Below are 20083 nucleotides of genomic sequence, written 5' to 3' on the forward strand. Positions count from 1 at the left end.
ACACGTCAGAAAATTTGTTGACGTGTCAAAATTTGACACGTCAAAAAATTTTCCTGACGTGTTAAATCCAACACGTCAGTATTTTCTGACGTGTTGGATCTAGCACGTCAGTAATTCCTGACGTGCCAAAAATGACACGTCAGGAATTTCAATTTCCTGACACCCACATTCTTCACGACCGAAACACGTCAGGAAAGCCCCGTCAGGAGGATTTACTGACGTGTCAGACGACCTGACACGTCAGTAAACCTATGTCAATAAAAATTGTGTTTTTTGTAGTGATGTAAGCCATTTAAAGAAAATGAAAGCTATTTAAAATATGTCAGTGTGAAGAGTAGCATTACTCATTAAATTGACACGTCTTCAAAATCACGTGAGAATCGTTGCTAATTTAAAGACATGTTAATTTAATAGCATGGATTGTAGGAAAACTTTGTGAACTTATCTAAATGTGTTGGATTCTAAATAGACATGAATTAGCTGTTGAGGGAAGTCACCATCTTCCATCTGTGAAATGATTAATACTCCTACTCCACGATGAATTGGTGTTGGGTCTATCTCGGCCTAAAGTTGTGAAAACATTCAAAATCAACATATGGGCATGTTTGTATTTCCTAAAAGTTGAATATCTAAGCTTCATACTTTCTTGACTTTATTTGTGTAAATGATCTTAATTTTTCTGTTCATATTCATGCATGCATGTAGAGTTTTTTGGTAATATTTTTTCTTTCTATAACGAAATATTATTACATTCTTTGGTCTTCTTATGCAGCATTAGCAATTCTATGTTATAGTGCAATGCAAATAGTTGACTATTTGAAGAGAAAATGATGCACCGACCTGCCCAGCCCCAATGAGGGACAACAAGGCCCACGCAGTTTGGACTAAATTTGCACGATTGCCTTCTATATTCGTCCAAACCTGTTTCACAAAGAAACAAACTTGAGTTCTTTCTTTTCATTCTCCAATTTTTTTATTTTTATTTTTTCATATGGCTTGGCAGTATACATATTTATAATTGGATAAAGATTCTCAACAATCTTGTTGTCTCACTTGTTAGCAATTCGGACTCGCTCTTATAGGACCCATTTGTCGAACAGGTTTTGGGCAACTCGTTTCTTGTTCGGACAAATGAACTCTATAAAAACTGTCTCATATTTGTTGCCTGAGAATCTAAAGTCAAATTGAAACGATCTGTTCCATACCTTGTTTTGGCTTGATAGGTAACTTTCTCCCCAACCACCATTAGGTAGCTGCTTTGATAGCAAAAATTCACAAGCTTTGCGCAATGCAAGACAATTTTTGTAGCTTCTTCCACAGGCTGCCAGTGCCCCTACAGCAAACCATGTACCATAGGTGTAGCGAATCCCCCAACAACCATACTTGTAAAAATGATCTTTTATCCTTCAATAATACTTAATATAGGTTAAAATATTTATAAATTATTCATTTCCTATAGAGTAATGCTATTTAGTAGAATGTTGACTGTAATAAAACTTGATGATTTAGTATGTAGTGATGAAAATTAGCCTTTATATTAGATCTTATATATATATAAAAGAAAACCAATGACTGCTTTTCACTGTCACCATCATCCCAAGTGTATGGCGACAACTGATTGATGATTGAACTTGATATTAAAGCAAATGATCTGAGTTTCGAACTTTGTCTCCAAATTTCATATAGAGCTAAATTACCATGATCCATCAAGTTCTTGGACGTCTTCAATGTATTGAATTCCCCTGGAAATGCTACTGTCTATCTCTATCCTCCGGTGCTTGGGATAGAGCTTCCTAAAGAGTACCAGAGCTTGAACTACAGCTGAAGTGCACTCTACGTACCTATAAGGTGCATGACACAACCTTGTTGTTAGGAAGCAAATATGAGCAAAACCTTTGCATATATACGTTGTTGTGTTGAAGATTTCTTACTCTCTCTCAATAACGGTATCTTCAAATAACTCTCTGGGGTTGAACTTCTGAGAAATTAGGTACAAAAAATTATGTTAACTAGTGCAGGGTATATAAAAGAAGAAGATTTTTAATTGTTAAGCTTTGAGAAGTTACCTCCAACCAAGCATATGCTCGTCGAGTCTCCCATGCTGGGAAGCCACCATTACTGCTCTGTAGTGGCAATTGAAAGAATTTCAATTATTCATGTGAAGCATTTGGGAAAGCTTAATCATAATGAAGTTTCAAAAGTGAAACCAAACAACATTTTATGTATCCTTAATTTCTAACTGAGTCAAAAATAGAATTTGAAAGGTTGACTTGTTACTTGTAGAGAAAGAATGACATTCACAGCATCATCCCCAACAACCTGAGGCATTTGTGAGAACAGGATTGCAACCTGCAAAAGAGAAGGTTTTGTCAAATGTCAAATTCAGCTTTGAAACAAATTTTTGGTAATTTATTTTGATAGAGTTGAGTGATTACCTTCAGCTCTTCAGCAGTGCTATCAGAGACTTGCCAGCCATGGTCGTGCATGGAAAATGTCCATGCTCCTTTGCTTATGTGGCGATACATAGCTTTGAAGTCCCTAGAAGGGTTTTCTAGAACCTAGAAAATAACATGATTATTATGTTAAAGCACATTATCTTTGGAAAAACAATGTAAGGAGTATATCATGTATATATTTCTGACCTGTGATGCCTTTACAAATTCATGTGCTTTACGAAGGGTTGGCCAATACTCTTCGTTTAGATTACAAGAGAGAATTGCTTGAATAGCAAAACCCGCATCCCACATCTGACACCCGAAACTCTGCATCAAATAAACCAGGCATCATTTATTACTACATTTCAAAATAAAATATTTGATTTTAAATGGACCAAGATTTTGCAGGCTTGACTTTTGGGTAAATGCCTCAATATGTTTCTGGATGTGATAATTAATTGGTTTGTTCTTGTTCCACATAGGAGCATGTTAGAATATTTTATTTTCTGATTTATTCTCTTCTTTTGTCTAGATGAAAGGCAAGGGGTGATAATATATAGAACCTGAATTTTTAAGCCATCTTTAGCAACCCAATAATTGTCTGGAATCCTGCCTAGATGAAGCTTGTATGCCTCCCCATTTGGATCTTTAGCCCAACAGGCAATCAAACATAGTACCTGTAATAAAAATAACCTTGAAAATCCAGTTCATTGATGAAAATATCAAATACTTAATTTGATATATATATATATATATATATTGTATCTGCAACCCTAGCACACTAATTCTTAACCTTTTCAACGCTTCCAATGCAAAGGTATCTGCTGTTCTCGTCCTTATAATGCACATGACCAATTGCAGCTTTGAGTGCTTTCTCTCTCATCATCGAAAATGGCCAATAGCTCAGGATAGGCTCGACTACATGGTGAAGAAATCCCCATAGCATATCTTGTATGAGGGGATGCGGATAGTAGAGATCCTCCTAAATTAGCAACATAGGTGAGTTTTATGTATGAATTAACTTCACCAGGAATCTTCACAATTGCTTGTGTAATTTGAATATGTATGGTGATAATGATTTATTGTCTTGGCTGAATGCATTTTTGCAAAAACCTTATGCAGAGGCTTCTAATAAAAAAGAAATGCAGAAGGATTAAGATTCAACAAACCTTTGCAATTGTATTCCGGGCTTTATTCCAGTTAATTTGATGGTAAGGCTCATTATATAACTCTTGTCTTAGTGATTGAATCAATCCAGTGATTGGACCAACAAACCTCTTCCCATATAAATAAGACATTGGCATGTAAACCAAGCGACAATAGCATAACATTTTGCCTGCATTTCATATAATGAACACCTTGAGTATTAGATACATGCACCAAGGCTAACTCTTTGATACACACACCTTTAGTATATATATATCTTATTATGTGCTTTCCAACAAAAAGATGTACGTGAGTGGAAAAAACCTGGATGCATGGGGAAGATTTTAGGAAGAAGGCAGAACTCTGGGGGAAGTGGATTGCAGCCTGACCACTCATACACTCCCAGTACCTTTACATGAGATGAGACATTTGAGTTTTCACTTGACAGATAACTCAATGAGACTAGTTTACATCACAAGTTCACGAATCACAATATGCTAAAGATTATATATTACAGTTGAAAGTAAATATGCTTCCATCATTCTCGTTAGGTGTTTTGTTAGCTAATTTGTTAAAACTAACATATGGTAACGGTTTCAACTTTCAAATGGTCATATATACCGTGACCCAAAACTTTCCCCGTAAAGGAATAGCCACTAAACCACCATGGTCAAGGATCCATTTCCGGCCTCTAGCCATTGCCCCATCTTCACCATCTTCAGGTCCCTCTCCAAGTATTCTCAAGGCAATGTAGCTCAATGCTGACCCAAACATTGTGCTGTGACCCTCTATATGGAAGCCCCAACCTCCATCTTCGTTCTATCCAACAAATACACAAGTTTAAAAATGAGCCAACTTTTTAGTTTTCTAGCTAGGACTTCAAAGATACAAACTTATTTTCAAAAGAGAATAAAATTAAGAATAAAACCTGATGATTATATAAGTATCGAATAATTTCCTTCTGGTGTGCTGGTGAAAATATAGCATTGAGACCTCCAGTGATGTATAATGCCATTGCCTGCATATCATAATAATATGAAATTAAGCTAGATTTAAGAAACAAGAATAAAGATGCAGACATAGTTGTATATAGAATGGTGAGAAAAAAAAACATACAAAGGGTTGAAGGAAAAACAAGGGGCCAGCAGATTCAGCAGGCCAGTGGCCATCATGGGCTTGAATGGAGGAATAAAAGTGCAGTGCTCTTCTCATTGTAGTAATTACTGCTTCCTCTGTTATCACCTCTGTTTCTTTCACTTCCACTGGCGCTGGAATTGGTGGACATGGGTTCTCCTTCCTAAGTTGTGAGTTTTCCATATCAAACAGAGAAATGTTCAACTGAAAATTTTCTAGATTCTAAGACAAATCACAACCATATGATCTTTTCATTGATAATGAACTTAATATCTAAATGTCTACATAAAAATATGAGTGTCGCAGAGTACTATACTTCTACTACAAGTTCCTTAAAACTAACGTGACAATTTGCATGACACTTATTATGTAGTCATTAAACAATTAAGTTTACCTGTCAATTTAATTAATTAGTGACTGACGTTATAATGCCATTTTTTGGATCGAGCATTTGACCATCTCATCTAAAAATCAATTGGTATCTATTAAAAAAAGCCAAAGTCTTTTATGACATTTGAAATTGCAACCCTGCAAAACATATTCTAAGAGATGTCCACGTGAACAAAGTTGCACTCCAACATTAATAATTTTGTATGATTCATAAGGGCGTTGCCTTTTATTTTATCTTATGATTATGATCCACAAAAAGAGACCATAATCATTAATGAAATTTATGCTAAAGTCAATTTTCTACCGCAAAAAAAGTCTAACCTTATTGGAAACGACTTTATCTTATGATTAATTGTTTTATGGTCCACATAAATGGATATTCCCATCAGCTTTACAAACAAAAGGCCCAATACAAAGTTTCGAGGAATCTAATAATCTATACTGATTCTATAGTGTTGGATCGGAGATGAAACTTAATTGGTGTTCAGTATGAAAAGTCAGTTTTTTTATGGTATTCAAAATCTCACTTTGCAATGCATATTTTAAGAGCCATCTATGTGAGTAGAGCGACACTATTACACATCAACTGATAGGTTTCATACAAAAAATTTGGATTTCAAGTGTTAGATATATATATATATATACACACACACATAAATTTGTATAAAATAATAGTGCAATCTTTTGCCTTTCTTTGGATAAAGTGAAAATTTTTTGAGTATATTGTCCAATATAAGCATTTGGATCATCTCCAATCCATTTGAATGGGAGGAGAGCCGGTTTTTGTTAAAGTAGGGGCAAAATTGTTCACAATTTTTTTTGACCAATTCTGCCCCTATGCTAAAGAGAATCGACTCCCCTCCTCTTCACTCAATCCCCAATATAGACCTGATGGGAATCCCATTAATACTTGTTTCACCGGCATTTGACAAATGGCAAGATGTTATTGGAAATATATTTATCGAGAAAAATACATTTCAAAAACAAATGGATGCCTCCAAGACTCTAATTAAGGTCAAAGGTGGAGCATCCCATGGGGCATGCCATGTGGGCTTGGCCTTACCTTGTGCCGTGGAGAAGTGACAGAATACGAGTTGTCACACTCCAAAGGGTTAGAAGTTGCTTTTTTGTATTAATTGAAAAAGTATTTCGATGTGACTTAAAAGTAAAATTAATTTTAAATTTTTTGTTAGTATATTGTGCTTTCATATAGTAGTTAATTGCGCCACTTGACTCACCGGTCTATATATATATCAGTTGATGGTGTAATGTGCTTTAAATGGTATGGTACTTATGTAGGTAGTTTCATTTTTCTATTTGTGGATGGTGTTTAATGAATTCAAATGGAATGGTGCTGATGGGAACAACCCATGGAGTAGGCTTGTGAATTGCATTTTTGTTAACTGTAACATGCCATGATGTTTGTCTTTAATGACATAAGAAACCCTTTTTGTTTTTTGGAACCAAGCTTTAGTAGAAAGGTAATATATTTTTATCACTGTGAAATAAAAAATAATTTTTAACGTTATTCTATATTTTAAAATTTTCTTTTAAGTAATTGATAAGAAAAAGTAACTTAAAGTACGCCATATAAGTTAATGAATGTAATAAATAAGTATAAAAAATATATTATTCATGAAGAAAAAAAAAAAAAAAAACAAACAAACAAACAAAAGAGAGCACGGTTTAAGAACTAAGAACCCAATAACAACAATACACCAATAACAAAAGGTAGCAAGGTCAAACACATTGGATAAATTACAAATGGAAACATGAACGGAAAATTAATGGCGTGGTCATCTATGTGCGTGGCTCCTGTTAATTAAATTTCAAGGGTAAATAAATTTTGATTGTTAAATTCTTATATTATATTTTAAATTTTAAACTGAATAATAAATATAATATTGTATCATATATAGGAATATCAGTTGGGGATATAAGTTCAAGAAAAATCGAAAAAGAAAAAGAAAAAATATCAGAAATCTCTTGGTTTGAACGTGGCATAAATTCATAATCGCATGCAGACGGACTCGGACGCTTCACGCTATATGGCCCCGGTGGTGGGTCAGATGCATGTGATGGTATAGCTATCATTTTCAGTGACGATAATTTGCTGTTATTATTGATGTCTTGTGACTCTTGTCGCTAGTCTTAGACTTGAGTTACTTCATATATACAAATTGTTTAAATTCCAAAGCTGAAGGCATCTTGCAAAACCTTTTGTACAGTAAGTATACTCTAGACTAGATACCTTCTTGTCTTTTTCAGGTTGTGGTTTATAAGTAAAGTAATTAAATATTAATTAAACGATTAATTTTAACTTACACTTCTCAATAATATTTTAGAAGAAAATTGGGAGACATCTTGGGACAAATTTCTGTCCTTAAAATTGCTCCCCCACTAAATTAACCACTGTACAAGAGAAAGTTGATATATATAAGAATAAAAGAGATGAATCATGAAGTGGGTTGTCAGGTCCGGCATTTTTAGTGGTTCGTGATCAGGGATGGAGTCGAGGGCTAAAAATTTTAGTGGGTTGAGGCTGATAGACAAAAAGTAAAAAAATTGATCTTATGATTTTTTTTTTTCTTGGATTGGGGCCATGGCCTACACCAGCCAGCCCCAATTCCGTCTCCCTTTTTTTTTTTAAACCCATAACAAACCAAAGTTAACAAAAACACAACCTAAATAAAAAAGTAACCACCAACAGTAACTTTTGTGGCACATTAACCGTATATAAGAGCCTCTCATGGTTCTCAAAGAAACTATACGAAAAAAGAAGAGAGACATATATATATATATTGGTAAAGATATGTACGTACCTGCATTCTCATCAAAAGATCAGCGCTTTGTTTCATCAAAAACCGATTATTCTTGAAGTCGTGGTGGGCCTTTTCAACTTGAGCAAATTCTTCGGGAGTGCCGGCATCAGGGTCGAATTCCCAGTGTTGCCGGCCGACAAAGTTGTTTAAGCTGACAAGCCCTGGCCCTCCTTCGGCTATCTTCAACTTCCACGTCCTCTCTCTCTCTCTCTCTCTCTCTCTCTATATATATATATATATATATGTAACAAATATTAACCGACAATACTACTCAGACATGCAACATGATTTTCAAGTATGTATATATATGAAACAAGAGATCATTTGCAGCAAACAAAAAAACATGGTAAAAGAAGTTAGCTCTTGAGAGGCACCTTGAAAGTGAGTTTGTTCCCCTGAGAGAAACAAAAGGGTGGATACGTGTAGAAAAAAGAACACTAAACTGAGATGAAAGATAGGCAGAAGAGTCTCCTGTGTGTGTATATGTATATATACAAGGAGAGAGCAATCTAGCTCCCCTACAAGCTCAACAATAAGAGAGTTGACCGACTTTGCAAAACTATTCTGGCCAGATATAATTGGCTTTTTTTATTATTATTTTCTTTTTTAATCTCTTTTTGACTTTTATTTTAATCAAATTGTACGTATTTTTGGAACTTAACCTAGCTGGACCAAAGAACGTGACCTTAATTTGGCTGTGACTGTGAGAAATCGACCTTCTAATTATTCAAGCTAGAGGTGAAAAATCAACGTACGTGATTTTTAGAACTTAATTAATATGTTTTTCTATAGATTATTGGATATCCACCTAACCCACCTGTCACCTGATCATCCCCTGTTTGCTTTTCTGACATTCTTCTGTCAAATTATTTAAGAGTAGAATTACTACGAGACCACTCTCGATCATATCACCATGTCGTCAGAATTATTATGATTTTTTTTTTTTTTTTTTTTTTTGGGAAAATCCACTTCATCTCTATGAAGTTAGGTATTTTTCAATTTGAACTCTAAAGTTTAAAAATTGGTAATGTATCACCCTAATGTTTAAAAAATTTTCAATTTAAACCTTCCGTTACTAATTTCTGTTAAATTGGACGAAATTTTTTTAAAAAAAGCATGAGGGTAATTACGTAATTTCATAAATTTTCGTCTAATTTGACGGAAATTAGTAACGAAAGGTTTAAATTGAAAATTTTTGAAACATTAGGGGGGTACATTGCCAATTTTTAAACTTTGGGATTTAAATTGAAAAATCCCTTAAACTTCAGGGGGTAAAGTGAATTTTTTATTTTATTTTATTTTATTTATTTTATTAACTTTCTATTGGCAACTTGAGAAAAAAAAAAAAAAAAAAAAAAAGAAAGCTAAAATTGAAAGAATCAAAGGCAGGGAGTAGAGGTTTGCTACGATGCATTCTCCAGAGAAAATACGCAAAACAATATTGTATTGCGTATTATATATCAGGAGAAAATAAAAAATATATTTGGATTGTATGGGGAAAACATTTTCTTCATATATTAATTATTAGAGGCGCTTCGCGGTGTGGAAGCGTTCCTATATAGAAATAAGAATGCTTTACACGCAAGCGCCCCCTTTTATGAAAAGGGCGCTTGCCCATTTGAGCGCCCCCTTTTTAGAATGAGGGGGCTTCCTAGGCAAGCGCCCCCTTTTTTAAAAGGGGGCGCTTGCTTAGGAAGGGGAATTGCTTAGGAAGCACCCTCATTCTAAAAAGGGGCATTTTTCACCACTAAGCGCTCCCTTTTACTATATTAAACTAATTAATTGATGTCATATGGTTCTCATTTGACAAGTCATGTGGTGAGAGGCAACCCTCTTCACCAATTAATGGTGGTTGTCTAATTGACCACTATTTTTTGTTAAAAATGATTTAATTACTTTAATTTTTATTTATGATACATTGGTAACTAAAAATAATTGTGCCACGCAATACGTACAATTGACACATAATAAATTAATTGGATGATAAATTGATGAAGATATTTATTTGAAATTAAAGAAAAATCTTAGGACTAAGTGGCAAAATTGAAAACCTAGAGAATAAATTAAAATTGCATAAAAACATATTCATTACTAAATTTGATTTTTTCCTTAAATATTTAATTTTATCATTTTCTATCGACCTAACCTTTTAGGATACTACAATACTTTACTTATACACCAAAATGTAATTACAATAGAGAAAAATAACAAAGAAAATTAACTAAAAATGACCCAAAAAAAAAAGAAAAAAAAGAAAAGGAAAAATGCTTAGGGTACTACAATTCTTTACAAATTCACATGATATTGCTACAATTATTTAAAAGCTCTGATATGTACCATAAACAAGTTTAACACATGTAACTTGTTTGATTTTATTATTTTTGTCCTGACCTTTGGGCTGAGGATGGAATTGTCTCCTGACCTTCAGGTCGAGGAGGAGTAGATCGGTGTATAGTTCTCTACGTCCAAATTTTTAGTTTTGTTGTTATTGTTTTTAATTTTGTTTTTGTATTTGGGCTACCCATGTCCTAGATCTAATTTGCATGAAGCATATATATTTCTTAATAGTAATTGTACATTAGCAAAAGTTTAAAATCATTTTTATGACCTTATAACCTCATAGCATTTGGCTATAGTTTTTCAAAGCTTTATGCTCTTGATTGTAAAAGCTTTATGCTCGTGATACTTCAATAAAAGTTACCAAATTTCGTTAAAAAAATTTTAGAGTGCATCAATAACAATTAATCAAAAGTCACAATCAACCACCTTCCCTGGTTCCCCCAACCCAGCCCCCATGGCATTGCCATATGGTACTAATTGTGCTGTGACAGAAATCTCCTATTACATGATGGTTAGATTTGTCGTGGGGCAACGCAGGTCCCAAAAACCTAAAGTGTGACCACCAAACTAGTACCTAAACTTGAACTTCTCAACATACCGACTCCTAATTAAGAACTTCATCAACCTTGTGTGTGCCATTCACAGAGCATTCAAGGTCTACTGAGTCGTGAAGATAATTGAATTCAACAATTGGATTCATCTTGGGTGTTTTGACATTGGAGGAGAGAGATTTGAACTAGTAATCTCCGTTTTATGAGGCATAGTCTCTTTCTGATTATAATCTTAAAATTTTACTAAAATAATACATCTTTTAGGGCCAGCTCGATATATTTTGAGACTCAAGACAAAAAGTCTAAGAAGTGTGGGCCTTAATTAAATAATATGGATGATAATAAAGACTTTAAATATTTTTATTAATTGAGGGCCCCAAGGGACCGCCTGATCCACTTAAGGGTTGAGCCCGTCCTAATGCCTTTCTTCTTTAATACAGCAGTGGAAAATTTGTTCTCAAAGAGAAAAAAGCACGCGCTCCTCAAAAGTCAAAAGTATTCAAAACTTGGTGAGAAATTCATACGTTTGGTGGCCTCCACGTGCACTTGTGCCCATTGAACATGGATGCTGCCAAGGCTAGGAACTTCATCATTATTATTATTATTATTATTATTATTATTAGCGTAGACAGCCAAAAATTTAGGCTGGATTTTTTTTTTTTTTTTTTTTTTTTGGGGCCTAGCTAGTCTTGGATATTTGCCCAATCTTGCTTTATCCTATTTCCACTTTCCATTCTTATTACAAAAGACAAAGTTTATGGGTCAATATATATATATATATATATATATATATATATATATATATATATATTTTTTATATTTGACCAATTTCATCTTATAAATCAATCATTAGATTTGTGAATTTATGTAGATTACACATAAGTTAATGGTGAACTTCACAAATATAATGGTTGATCTATTAAATTTGTAAGAGAATATAGGCTAAATATGTAAAACTTATTGATCCATAGCATTTCTCATCACAAAATACTATTGGCTCAATTTGACAATTTTTTTTTAATCAAATATATTAACAAAAAAAAAAAAATACAAAATGTTTATGAAAACACTATATATATCTTTATGCTAGAAGAAGGACAAGAGTATTCCTTTTGTCATCCCAAATATGATATGGATTTTAAAATTATCATTAAATTTAAGATGATAATCATTGAATTTTAATTTATTGGTGATTTTAAAAATTGGTTCACATTTTGGAGGATACAAGGAAAAAGAGCTTCTTCTGGCATTACTCATTCCTGAAAGTTTTGATTTGTTATCGTTGAAAATCATTTTTGAAAAAAAAAAGGTAACTTTACTTTAAACCCCTGAATTACTATGCAATTTGACAAGCCCTCTAAATTTTAAAACCTCTCAATTTGAACTCCTAAACTTTCAATTGCAGTCAATTTAAACTCCTCCATCAAATTTAGCCGTTAACTTATAATAGAAATATCTAAAAAGACCAAAATATACCTGATTTTCGTTTTTATTTTTTATTTTTTTAATTTGGAATTAAGGGTAAATTTAAAGTTTTATAAAAAATTCATGGGTATAAATGTCATTGTCTTACTTTTAATGTTTAAAATCTGACAGAGGGGGTTCACTTTTATGCTTAAAATTAAAAAGAAAAAAATATAAAATGGCCCCCCAAACTACCAGCCATTTGTAATTTAATCTCTCAATGTTCAAAATGTAATAAAGTATCCCCTCAAACTACCAATTAGTTGCAATTTGGCCTCTCCATTAGTTAACACCGTCAAAATGGATGGAAAATGCAAAACGACGTCGTTTTGTTGATGTTAAGTTACTAAAATACCCTTTTTTAAAAAAAAAAACAAAAAAAAAAAACAAATCCAACTAAACGATGTCGTTTTGCTTTAAAAAAATATATTACATGACAACATATCATACTTCCGTCCATACTGTTTCTCACTTCGTTTTCTTCGTCTTCTTCATTCCAGTTCGTCACTTCCAGCTCAAAACCTTCTCCTCTCCGGCTCACAGCTCGTCAATGATGGTTTTAAAAATTAGGGGTTTTACGAAATAAGTTTCTTAGGGTTTGTTTGTTTGCATTATGATTATATTTAGTTGGGCTTAAACCATTCAAAACCCAAACCGATCAGTTCAGTAAAGATCCGAACCGATATTACAAATCCATATCCAGTATCTGATCCATACCATCTAACTATGAACCTTAGTATTCACTACCGATTCATTTACCAACTCGGAGGTATCCGTTTTAATCTTCTGCAATGGCCGACGAAGCGAACAGAGCTGTAAGTTTTTGCACCTTTTCTTGCATTTTCGTTCCAATTTTCCCAGCAACCAAACGGGCCCTTAACTTTATTAGCTGAATGAATTTCTAATGGGTCGTGTGGGAATCATAGGCTTTTCGAGAGATTCAAGGTCGCATGATTGAGATCACTGGAAAACTGAAGCAGGTCAGTCTGCTATTGATTTATTTGTATTTTTTTGTCTTTCTATTTTTAATTGCAACGAAAAGCTTGGTTCTTTCGTATTACGTCATGGTATTTATGAATATTTGATGCAGCTTGTGATTTTTTGTTTTTAATTTTTTTAATAAATAATCGAAATATGTTGTGCAGCCAGCTACACAGAAAGTATAAAAAAAAAAAATTATAAAACCTATGCATTAGGATAGTTAAACGCAACTGTCTCCCAAAGGTAAGGAGTATCTAAGAAGGTTTTATCTGCACTATGTCCTTTCACAGTCCTTAAAACTTTTATAATTTATTTCCCTCTAAAGACACCATAAAAAGCATGGTAACACCATCTTCCACACTGCTACACTCAGAGGATTGTGAAATAGTTCTTTCAATTGGATTGGCTTAGACGCTGTAAAAAAAAAAAAACTATAGTACATGTTCCAAGTTTTTCATGAAAAAGAGATGTGGACCGTTGAAAAAACTACGGTACATGTGCTGCAGTTCTTTTACAGCACCTAAGCCAAATCTGTTTCAATTTATAGTTGAACTTCAATATTTCATTATGCTATATATTGATCCTATGTTTTTGTTTTTTCTTTTGGTATATTATTTGGTATTTTATGGTTTATGTGCACTAAAACAATAAACAAGAAATAACAATTCAAGCTACTAACAACTTTTGCAGCTCTGCATTTCTTTATTTGATTTTTTATCTTTTCTTTTTTAGTTGTTGTTGTAGTTATTACTATTGTATAGTTATGGCTTAAGATAAAGAACATTCATGGGAATTGCTTGACTAGCATTTTGGAAGTATCTTTGTTTCAGTTGAGAGATGAATCAAAGATATTGTTAGTTTTCTTCGTCTTGGAATGAGAAAAATGTTTTCTTCATGATTTTTGAAATTTCATCCTGAATCCTAAAGCCCAAAATCTCTCTCTCTCTCTCTCTCTCCTTTTGTTTTCTGACTGGTAAGTTAAATTGGCATCCTAAAGCCCAAAATTTCTTGTTGAAAGCATGTTATATTGCCGTTTCTGATGGCCAATTGGATGAGGAATCTGATTTGCTTATGTGAGTTAATGCTTTAGAGAGACAAACCTGAGGGCTTTTCATCCTTTAGAATGATTTAAATTGAGATGCTGTCAAAAGAATTAGTCATTGATGTACTTATCAAAAAAAAAAAAGAATTAGTCATTGATGTGCAATTGGAGAAGTTAGCCCAGAAATTTCTTGAAGTTACCATTTTAAGAAGGCTATCTGCAGTCTCAATTGCTGCATCCATGGGACTGAAGAGATAGATAAAGTTATGTAGGAGTTTGTTTCTGGTTGCTGGTCGTTTGCGTTCGAAAGTAACACATTTTTCTTCTTCTTCTTCTTCAAAAAAAACAGGATTTATAAAAACTCTTGCAACTACTACAATGTGAATATAATAGATCGTAATATTTCAAACTCTTTTGTAGTGTTTACTGTAGGTTGGAAATTGCTAATTGTGTGATTAGTATGTGACTTTTAATGAGCTTGGATAGTTAGGACCAATTTGTTATATGTGTCATGAAGGGTTGAGAGATTAGGGTTACTAAAGGCTTTATTAATAACCTCTGTATATGATATATGAACATTTGGATCTGAAATTTCTTGGCCCTACGGTGAGTCTTTGGAGGAATATCAAGAATGGCTAGGGGAATTTCTCCAACTTTGTCTCCTTCAAGGTTGGGGATGGTTCCTGCTTTCTCTTTTGGCATAATGAGTGGTGTGGAGAACCTTATCTCAAGACTATATTCCTAAATCTTTTTTTGAGGTGGTGTCAGTTTACTTAGTTTCCTTGAGTAATTCTTCCCATTGGAATATGAGTTTTATGAGGACAGTTCGGATTGGGAGTTGGAATCTTTAGACTCTTTCGTTCTGCTATACTCTTCAAAGACTAATCCTGGGGAGGCAGATAGAGTGTTGTGGACTCTAGCTACTAGTTGCAGTTTTGATGTGAAGAACTATTATAAATTATTACAGGTTGGAGAGACTTGCCCTTTTCTTTGGAAAAGTATTTGGAAGGTTAAGGCTCCGCCTCGTATGGCTCTTTGTATGGATGACATCTTTGGGTAGATCCTCACTGTTGACAAACTTAGAAGGTGTGGTTTTACTCTTATTAATTGGTATTGCTTTGGCAAAAAGAACGAGGAGACCGTCATCCCCGCATCCACTGTGAGTACACCATTGATCTTGGTACATGGTTCTCAGCTTATTTGGAGTTTTGTGGATTATGTCTAGAAAAATCCTAGAGTTGTTACATGGTTGAAAGAATCAAGGGCGTCAATATTCCAAATATTCTATTTGGAAAGCTATTCCTTCGTTTTTAATGCGGAACATTTGGAGAGAAAGGAATTGTCGCCAATTTGAGGATTGTGAGGGCACCCTGTACTTTCTTTAAAATCCAGTTTTGTAAGATCTCTCTTCGATTGGATTGTAGTCTATGTTCTTCCTTCCTCCTTTTTGAATCTTTTAGACCTTGTAAACTTTTTAGATTTTAGCCATCTTTAATGTGGTTGTGTCTTTTGTATACATTTCGTGTATGAGGGTTGTGCCAGTTTTTCTTTTCAATAAAATTGTGACTTATAAGAAAAAAATCCTGGGCCTTCTACCTCTTGTAATATGAATTTTGGTTATTTTAATAACGCAACAATTGTATTTAGGAAAAAAAAAAAAAAGAGTTTATAGCACAGAAACAGAAGTTTTCTTGATAGAAATTTTTGGTAGGAATTTTTGGCAAGCCAATGTTATGGCGAAAGCAGTTTTTGGTTGACAGTGGTATGGCTTGAAGATTATAGTTAACCAGTGCTGTTTGTGTAAATCAGGCGCATGACCACGGATGATCTTATTATCTTCTGCTCTATGGCAAGAAGACTATGGTCACTTGTCTTTTTGTTGTTTGCATTTATTTGGGCTATACATATGTGTAGGTTGGTTTTGGATTTGGTGGGAGAGAAATGCTATGAATGTCTGACAGCACAAAGCTTTTAGTGATTTAGTTGAAGTTATTATTTATGATTGCTTGTTAACAGGATGAAGACAACTAGTGGCTTCTCTTTACTTTCTCATGTGGAGATTTTGGATCTTTGTAACTTTAGAGCTTATCTTCTCTTCTGTTTTCTAAGGGTTCCTCTTGTATACGTGTCTTGTTCTAGTGTTACCCTCTATGTGTTTCTCTTAATAAAATTTATTACTTACCATTAAAGAACTTTGAACTGATCTTAGTTATCATGTCTTTCAGGTACAGAATCAGATGCGAAACAAGGAGGGAGAAAAAAAGCGTGCTTTTCTAACCTTGGAGGAGCTGCGACAATTGTCTGATGATACAAATACCTACAAATCTATAGGTATTTATAGAAAACCATAATCTCAATGTGGCATATAATGCCCATGCTAGTTTTGTATAAGTACGTAGTATTTCAAAGTGCCTCAAGCTTTAAAATGATGAATGCTTTCTTTGGTTTTAGAAAATCAATCCCTATCTCTAAAGAGTTTTGAAAAGAGGTTGTCTGATTTTTATTTGAACCATGAATTACAGTCATATCTGGCATTTTAGTTTTAACTGTGCTACTTTGGGCAACCTACTCCCAATTTGACATTTCTTTATTTTTGTTTTGCAGGGAGAACGTGAGTTTTGCATAATCTATTTGAGCATGAGAAAAGTTGAAAAGTTCACAAAATTCTTGATTTATGGGCTGCCAGATTATAGATGACAGATCAAGGATTTAAATTCAGACTGGACTGGCCAGAGAGACCGGATGCACTGCCGGCGGGCTCGATCCATTCCATTCATGCCCATCTATTCATTTTGGTAAATGAACCAGATTGGGCTGTTGTCAATCATGGTCCAGCCATTGAGCTGTTTGACCTGGGCTGGGGTCCCATCACTCCTTGACCCAATTCAATTGATTGTTCATTCCCCACCTCCCCTCCCCCCCCTCCCAAAAAAAACAAAGGCTTACGAAAGCAAAAGGGTGTAGGAATTACCACCCATTACTTTCTGTTAGTAGTGGTACAATCAATATTATTATCTAATATTAATTACATTTGGAAACCTTTTGCTATAAATACAAAAGTTACTTATGAGCCATATTTATGCATACATTATTAACAATCATTTGGGACACATTTATGTATATAGTAGTAAACAAAATTGCATTTAGATATTATTAAGGGATAAACTAAGATAGGTGGTGCCCTATGAAAGATTGATATGGTTTCACCCACTTTTTCACCCAATGGTGAGTTTTTGTTTATAATCTAGATCATCAATAGCTTAAGGTCATTTGTGTGAGAGATAATAAAGTTTACACGACAAATTAGATGCATCCTTTCACTCAAAATGCTTTGTTATTTTTTGATTCATACATGCATAATCCAAGTAAATGTGTGTGTGTGTATATATTTGCTTCACTAATTGAAGCAGAATTTAGAATCTGTTAAGCTTTATAGTTTATAGATTTATTTGAATGGATTACATGTCATTATATGTTCTTTTTGTTTTTAATTAAATATCTATGATTGGTTCGATCACGGTCAGCCTGGTGGTTGAACCTCTGACCCTTGACCCTTTTCACTTTTCTGGTTTATTGAACAGTCTGCTTTCTAAAACATTGTGATGTACTCTGATGAATCTCTCTCTCTGTCTCTCTGATGGTGGCCAGGTTTGTGTTAGAACCCAAGTCAGTTTTAATGAATGAACAGGAACAAAAGCTGAAGGATAGCGAAACTGCAATTGCCTCATTACAGGTGCATTAACCTTTTCATTTTTCCCCGTGCAAAATCTCTTCTTTCTACACTCCCTCCCCTACCTTTTCTTTGTTTGTGTTTCATCTTTGATATTCTCTTGGCCAATATATATTTTTCCTAATACATATTACAGAGAAATTACTGGTGAAATTAAATATTGTTCACATGCAAGGCCCCCATCTAAAATACCTCCCCCCCCCCCAATCCAAAATGAACAAAGAAAGCAATAAATGAATTCTAGATCCATCCTAATGTTTATTTATAATGTCCATCTGGAAGGTTTTAGGTTTGTAGTCCAGCAATTTGGATTGGAGGATCATAATAATGAATCATCATATCCGTTTCATTTGGTCTTTTTTTTTTTTTGAATTTTGACCTGAGTTTGGCTTAAAGTTTTTTCTTTAATAGATGTTTTGCCCTTTATTTTTAAAATTGAAACCTCTGATTTTCTTTTCGATAATGAAAGATCTAATTTTTGTTCAGTTGAATTTATCTAAAAGATTCGGAAATTGTAATACCATGATTACCTTGTGTGCTTAAGCAACCTTAAATGATTCACAATCAGGTATAAAGTACAAGTAGGGTGAAATCGGCGAAACGGGCTAATGAATTTTTGCTCTAGGAGTGATCTCCATAAAAAAGTTACCAAGATTATTTAGTTTAACAAGGAATAACAAATAGAAGAGTTTATAGTAAGAAGGCTTGCAGGAAAATGGTACATGTTGATTTTTGATCGTAGCACCGGCCACCGTGTAGATTATTTACTGCCGTGGAAATTAGCTACTGTTTAAGGTTTTGAATGAGCCAAATAGCCAATTTTTCCCCTGCTTGTTTGGCCTTAGCTGTGCCTGGAAACCTCGCTTAACTTCTGCCGCTAATCATCGTTCTTTTGAAAGACAATGTACTAATTTTCTCTCATTCTTCTGAAATTTTTGTGCAAATATTTTCTGTTGTTGGGCTCCGGACAGACATCAAAGGAATATTTAGAAAAGCAGATGGTGGAGGTGGAGAACAACCTTAAGGAGCTCTTGGAGCAAGATCCGGGTCTTGCTCGGCAGATAATGTCCATGACTGTAATGTAAATCATACATTTCTGAGAATTTTCTTCTGTGCGCTTTATTTTCCTTTTGGAAAGGGAAAAAACGTGATAATGATAGTTTGCAATGTTTGTTGAGAAAAGTCTGGTATTCAAATCTGGTGAGATGTTATGAATTATGAAGCTACTCTTGCAAGACCTTGTTTTTTATGGCTATCTTCTTATCCTCCCACAAGTCTTTATTGAATCGTCAAATAGATTTCAAGTGATATGGTGTATATGGAAACCTCTTCCTTTCAAGGGAATTGGAGATGATTCATTTTATAGTTTAGATTAAATTTTATGGATTTAATGGTGTATATATTGTTGCGCTATTTACAATTTTTAAAAATGTGGCATCATATACATTTTTAGATGCAACGAAACAAAATTGATTGTAAAATTGGAAAACGTGTCCTACATAACTGTAAGGTTTAAAGTAGGTTTCTCCATTAACTTCTTGGCCAATTAATTAATGATATACTATTTTAAACTAATTAATTGATGTCATAGTTCTCGTTTGACAAGCCATGTGGTGAGAGGCAACCCCCTTCACCAATTAATGGTGGTTGTCTGGTTGACCACTATTTTTTGTTAAACATGATTTAATTATTTTATTTTTTATTTAGGATACATTGGTAACTAAAAATAGTTGTGTCACACAACACGTACAGTTACATATGATAAATTAATTGGATGATGAATTGATGGAGATATTTATTTGAAATTAAAGAAAAATCTTAGGACCTAAGGGGCAAAATTGAAAACCTAGAGAATAAATTAAAATTGCATAAAAACATATTCATAACTAAATTTGATTTTTTCCTTAAATATTTAAATTTATCATTTTCTATTGACCTAATCTTTTGGGATACTACAATACTTATACACCAAAATGTAATTACAGTAGAGAAAAATTAACAAAGAAAATTAACTAAAAATGACAAAAAAAAAAAAAAAAAAAAAAAAA

General features: G+C 33.7%; 2 protein-coding genes across 2 annotated transcripts in view; one reads left to right on the top strand and one right to left on the bottom strand.

Moving 5' to 3' along the window:
- Positions 1 to 8119, bottom strand: part of LOC132185383 (lupeol synthase-like) — a gene marked incomplete at its 5' end in the record, with an annotated part of 10765 nt that extends 2646 nt beyond the window's left edge. The window contains 15 exons of the mRNA XM_059599163.1: positions 1698 to 1841; positions 1932 to 1978; positions 2067 to 2123; positions 2278 to 2349; positions 2436 to 2558; positions 2643 to 2762; positions 2999 to 3112; positions 3229 to 3417; positions 3605 to 3771; positions 3906 to 3990; positions 4203 to 4400; positions 4510 to 4599; positions 4698 to 4878; positions 7814 to 7818; positions 7928 to 8119. Of these exons, the coding sequence (XP_059455146.1) occupies positions 1698 to 1841; positions 1932 to 1978; positions 2067 to 2123; positions 2278 to 2349; positions 2436 to 2558; positions 2643 to 2762; positions 2999 to 3112; positions 3229 to 3417; positions 3605 to 3771; positions 3906 to 3990; positions 4203 to 4400; positions 4510 to 4599; positions 4698 to 4878; positions 7814 to 7818; positions 7928 to 8119 (1784 nt within the window). The remainder of the gene's footprint in view (positions 1 to 1697; positions 1842 to 1931; positions 1979 to 2066; positions 2124 to 2277; positions 2350 to 2435; positions 2559 to 2642; positions 2763 to 2998; positions 3113 to 3228; positions 3418 to 3604; positions 3772 to 3905; positions 3991 to 4202; positions 4401 to 4509; positions 4600 to 4697; positions 4879 to 7813; positions 7819 to 7927) is intronic.
- Positions 8120 to 12763: 4644 nt separating this feature from the next.
- On the top strand, positions 12764 to 19398 carry LOC132184429 (prefoldin subunit 1-like). The gene is made up of 6 exons (XM_059598058.1): positions 12764 to 13097; positions 13209 to 13262; positions 16531 to 16636; positions 16910 to 16916; positions 17954 to 18038; positions 19007 to 19398. The coding sequence occupies exons 1-6, from the start codon at positions 13074 to 13076 to the stop codon at positions 19118 to 19120; spliced, it is 390 nt and encodes a 129-aa protein (XP_059454041.1). The 5' UTR covers positions 12764 to 13073; the 3' UTR covers positions 19121 to 19398.
- Positions 19399 to 20083: the final 685 nt, after the last annotated feature.

Source organism: Corylus avellana, chromosome ca6 (assembly GCF_901000735.1).
Source record: "Corylus avellana chromosome ca6, CavTom2PMs-1.0".
NCBI lineage: Eukaryota > Viridiplantae > Streptophyta > Magnoliopsida > Fagales > Betulaceae > Corylus > Corylus avellana.

Excerpts from the sequence above, each read along its gene's own strand:
- LOC132184429 (XM_059598058.1), top strand. The coding sequence starts at position 13,074 with ATGGCCGACGAAGCGAACAGAGCT. Across the intron at positions 13,098-13,208 it reads CCGACGAAGCGAACAGAGCT|GCTTTTCGAGAGATTCAAGG; the intron begins GTAAGTTTTTGC and ends TGGGAATCATAG. Across the intron at positions 13,263-16,530 it reads TCACTGGAAAACTGAAGCAG|GTACAGAATCAGATGCGAAA; the intron begins GTCAGTCTGCTA and ends CATGTCTTTCAG.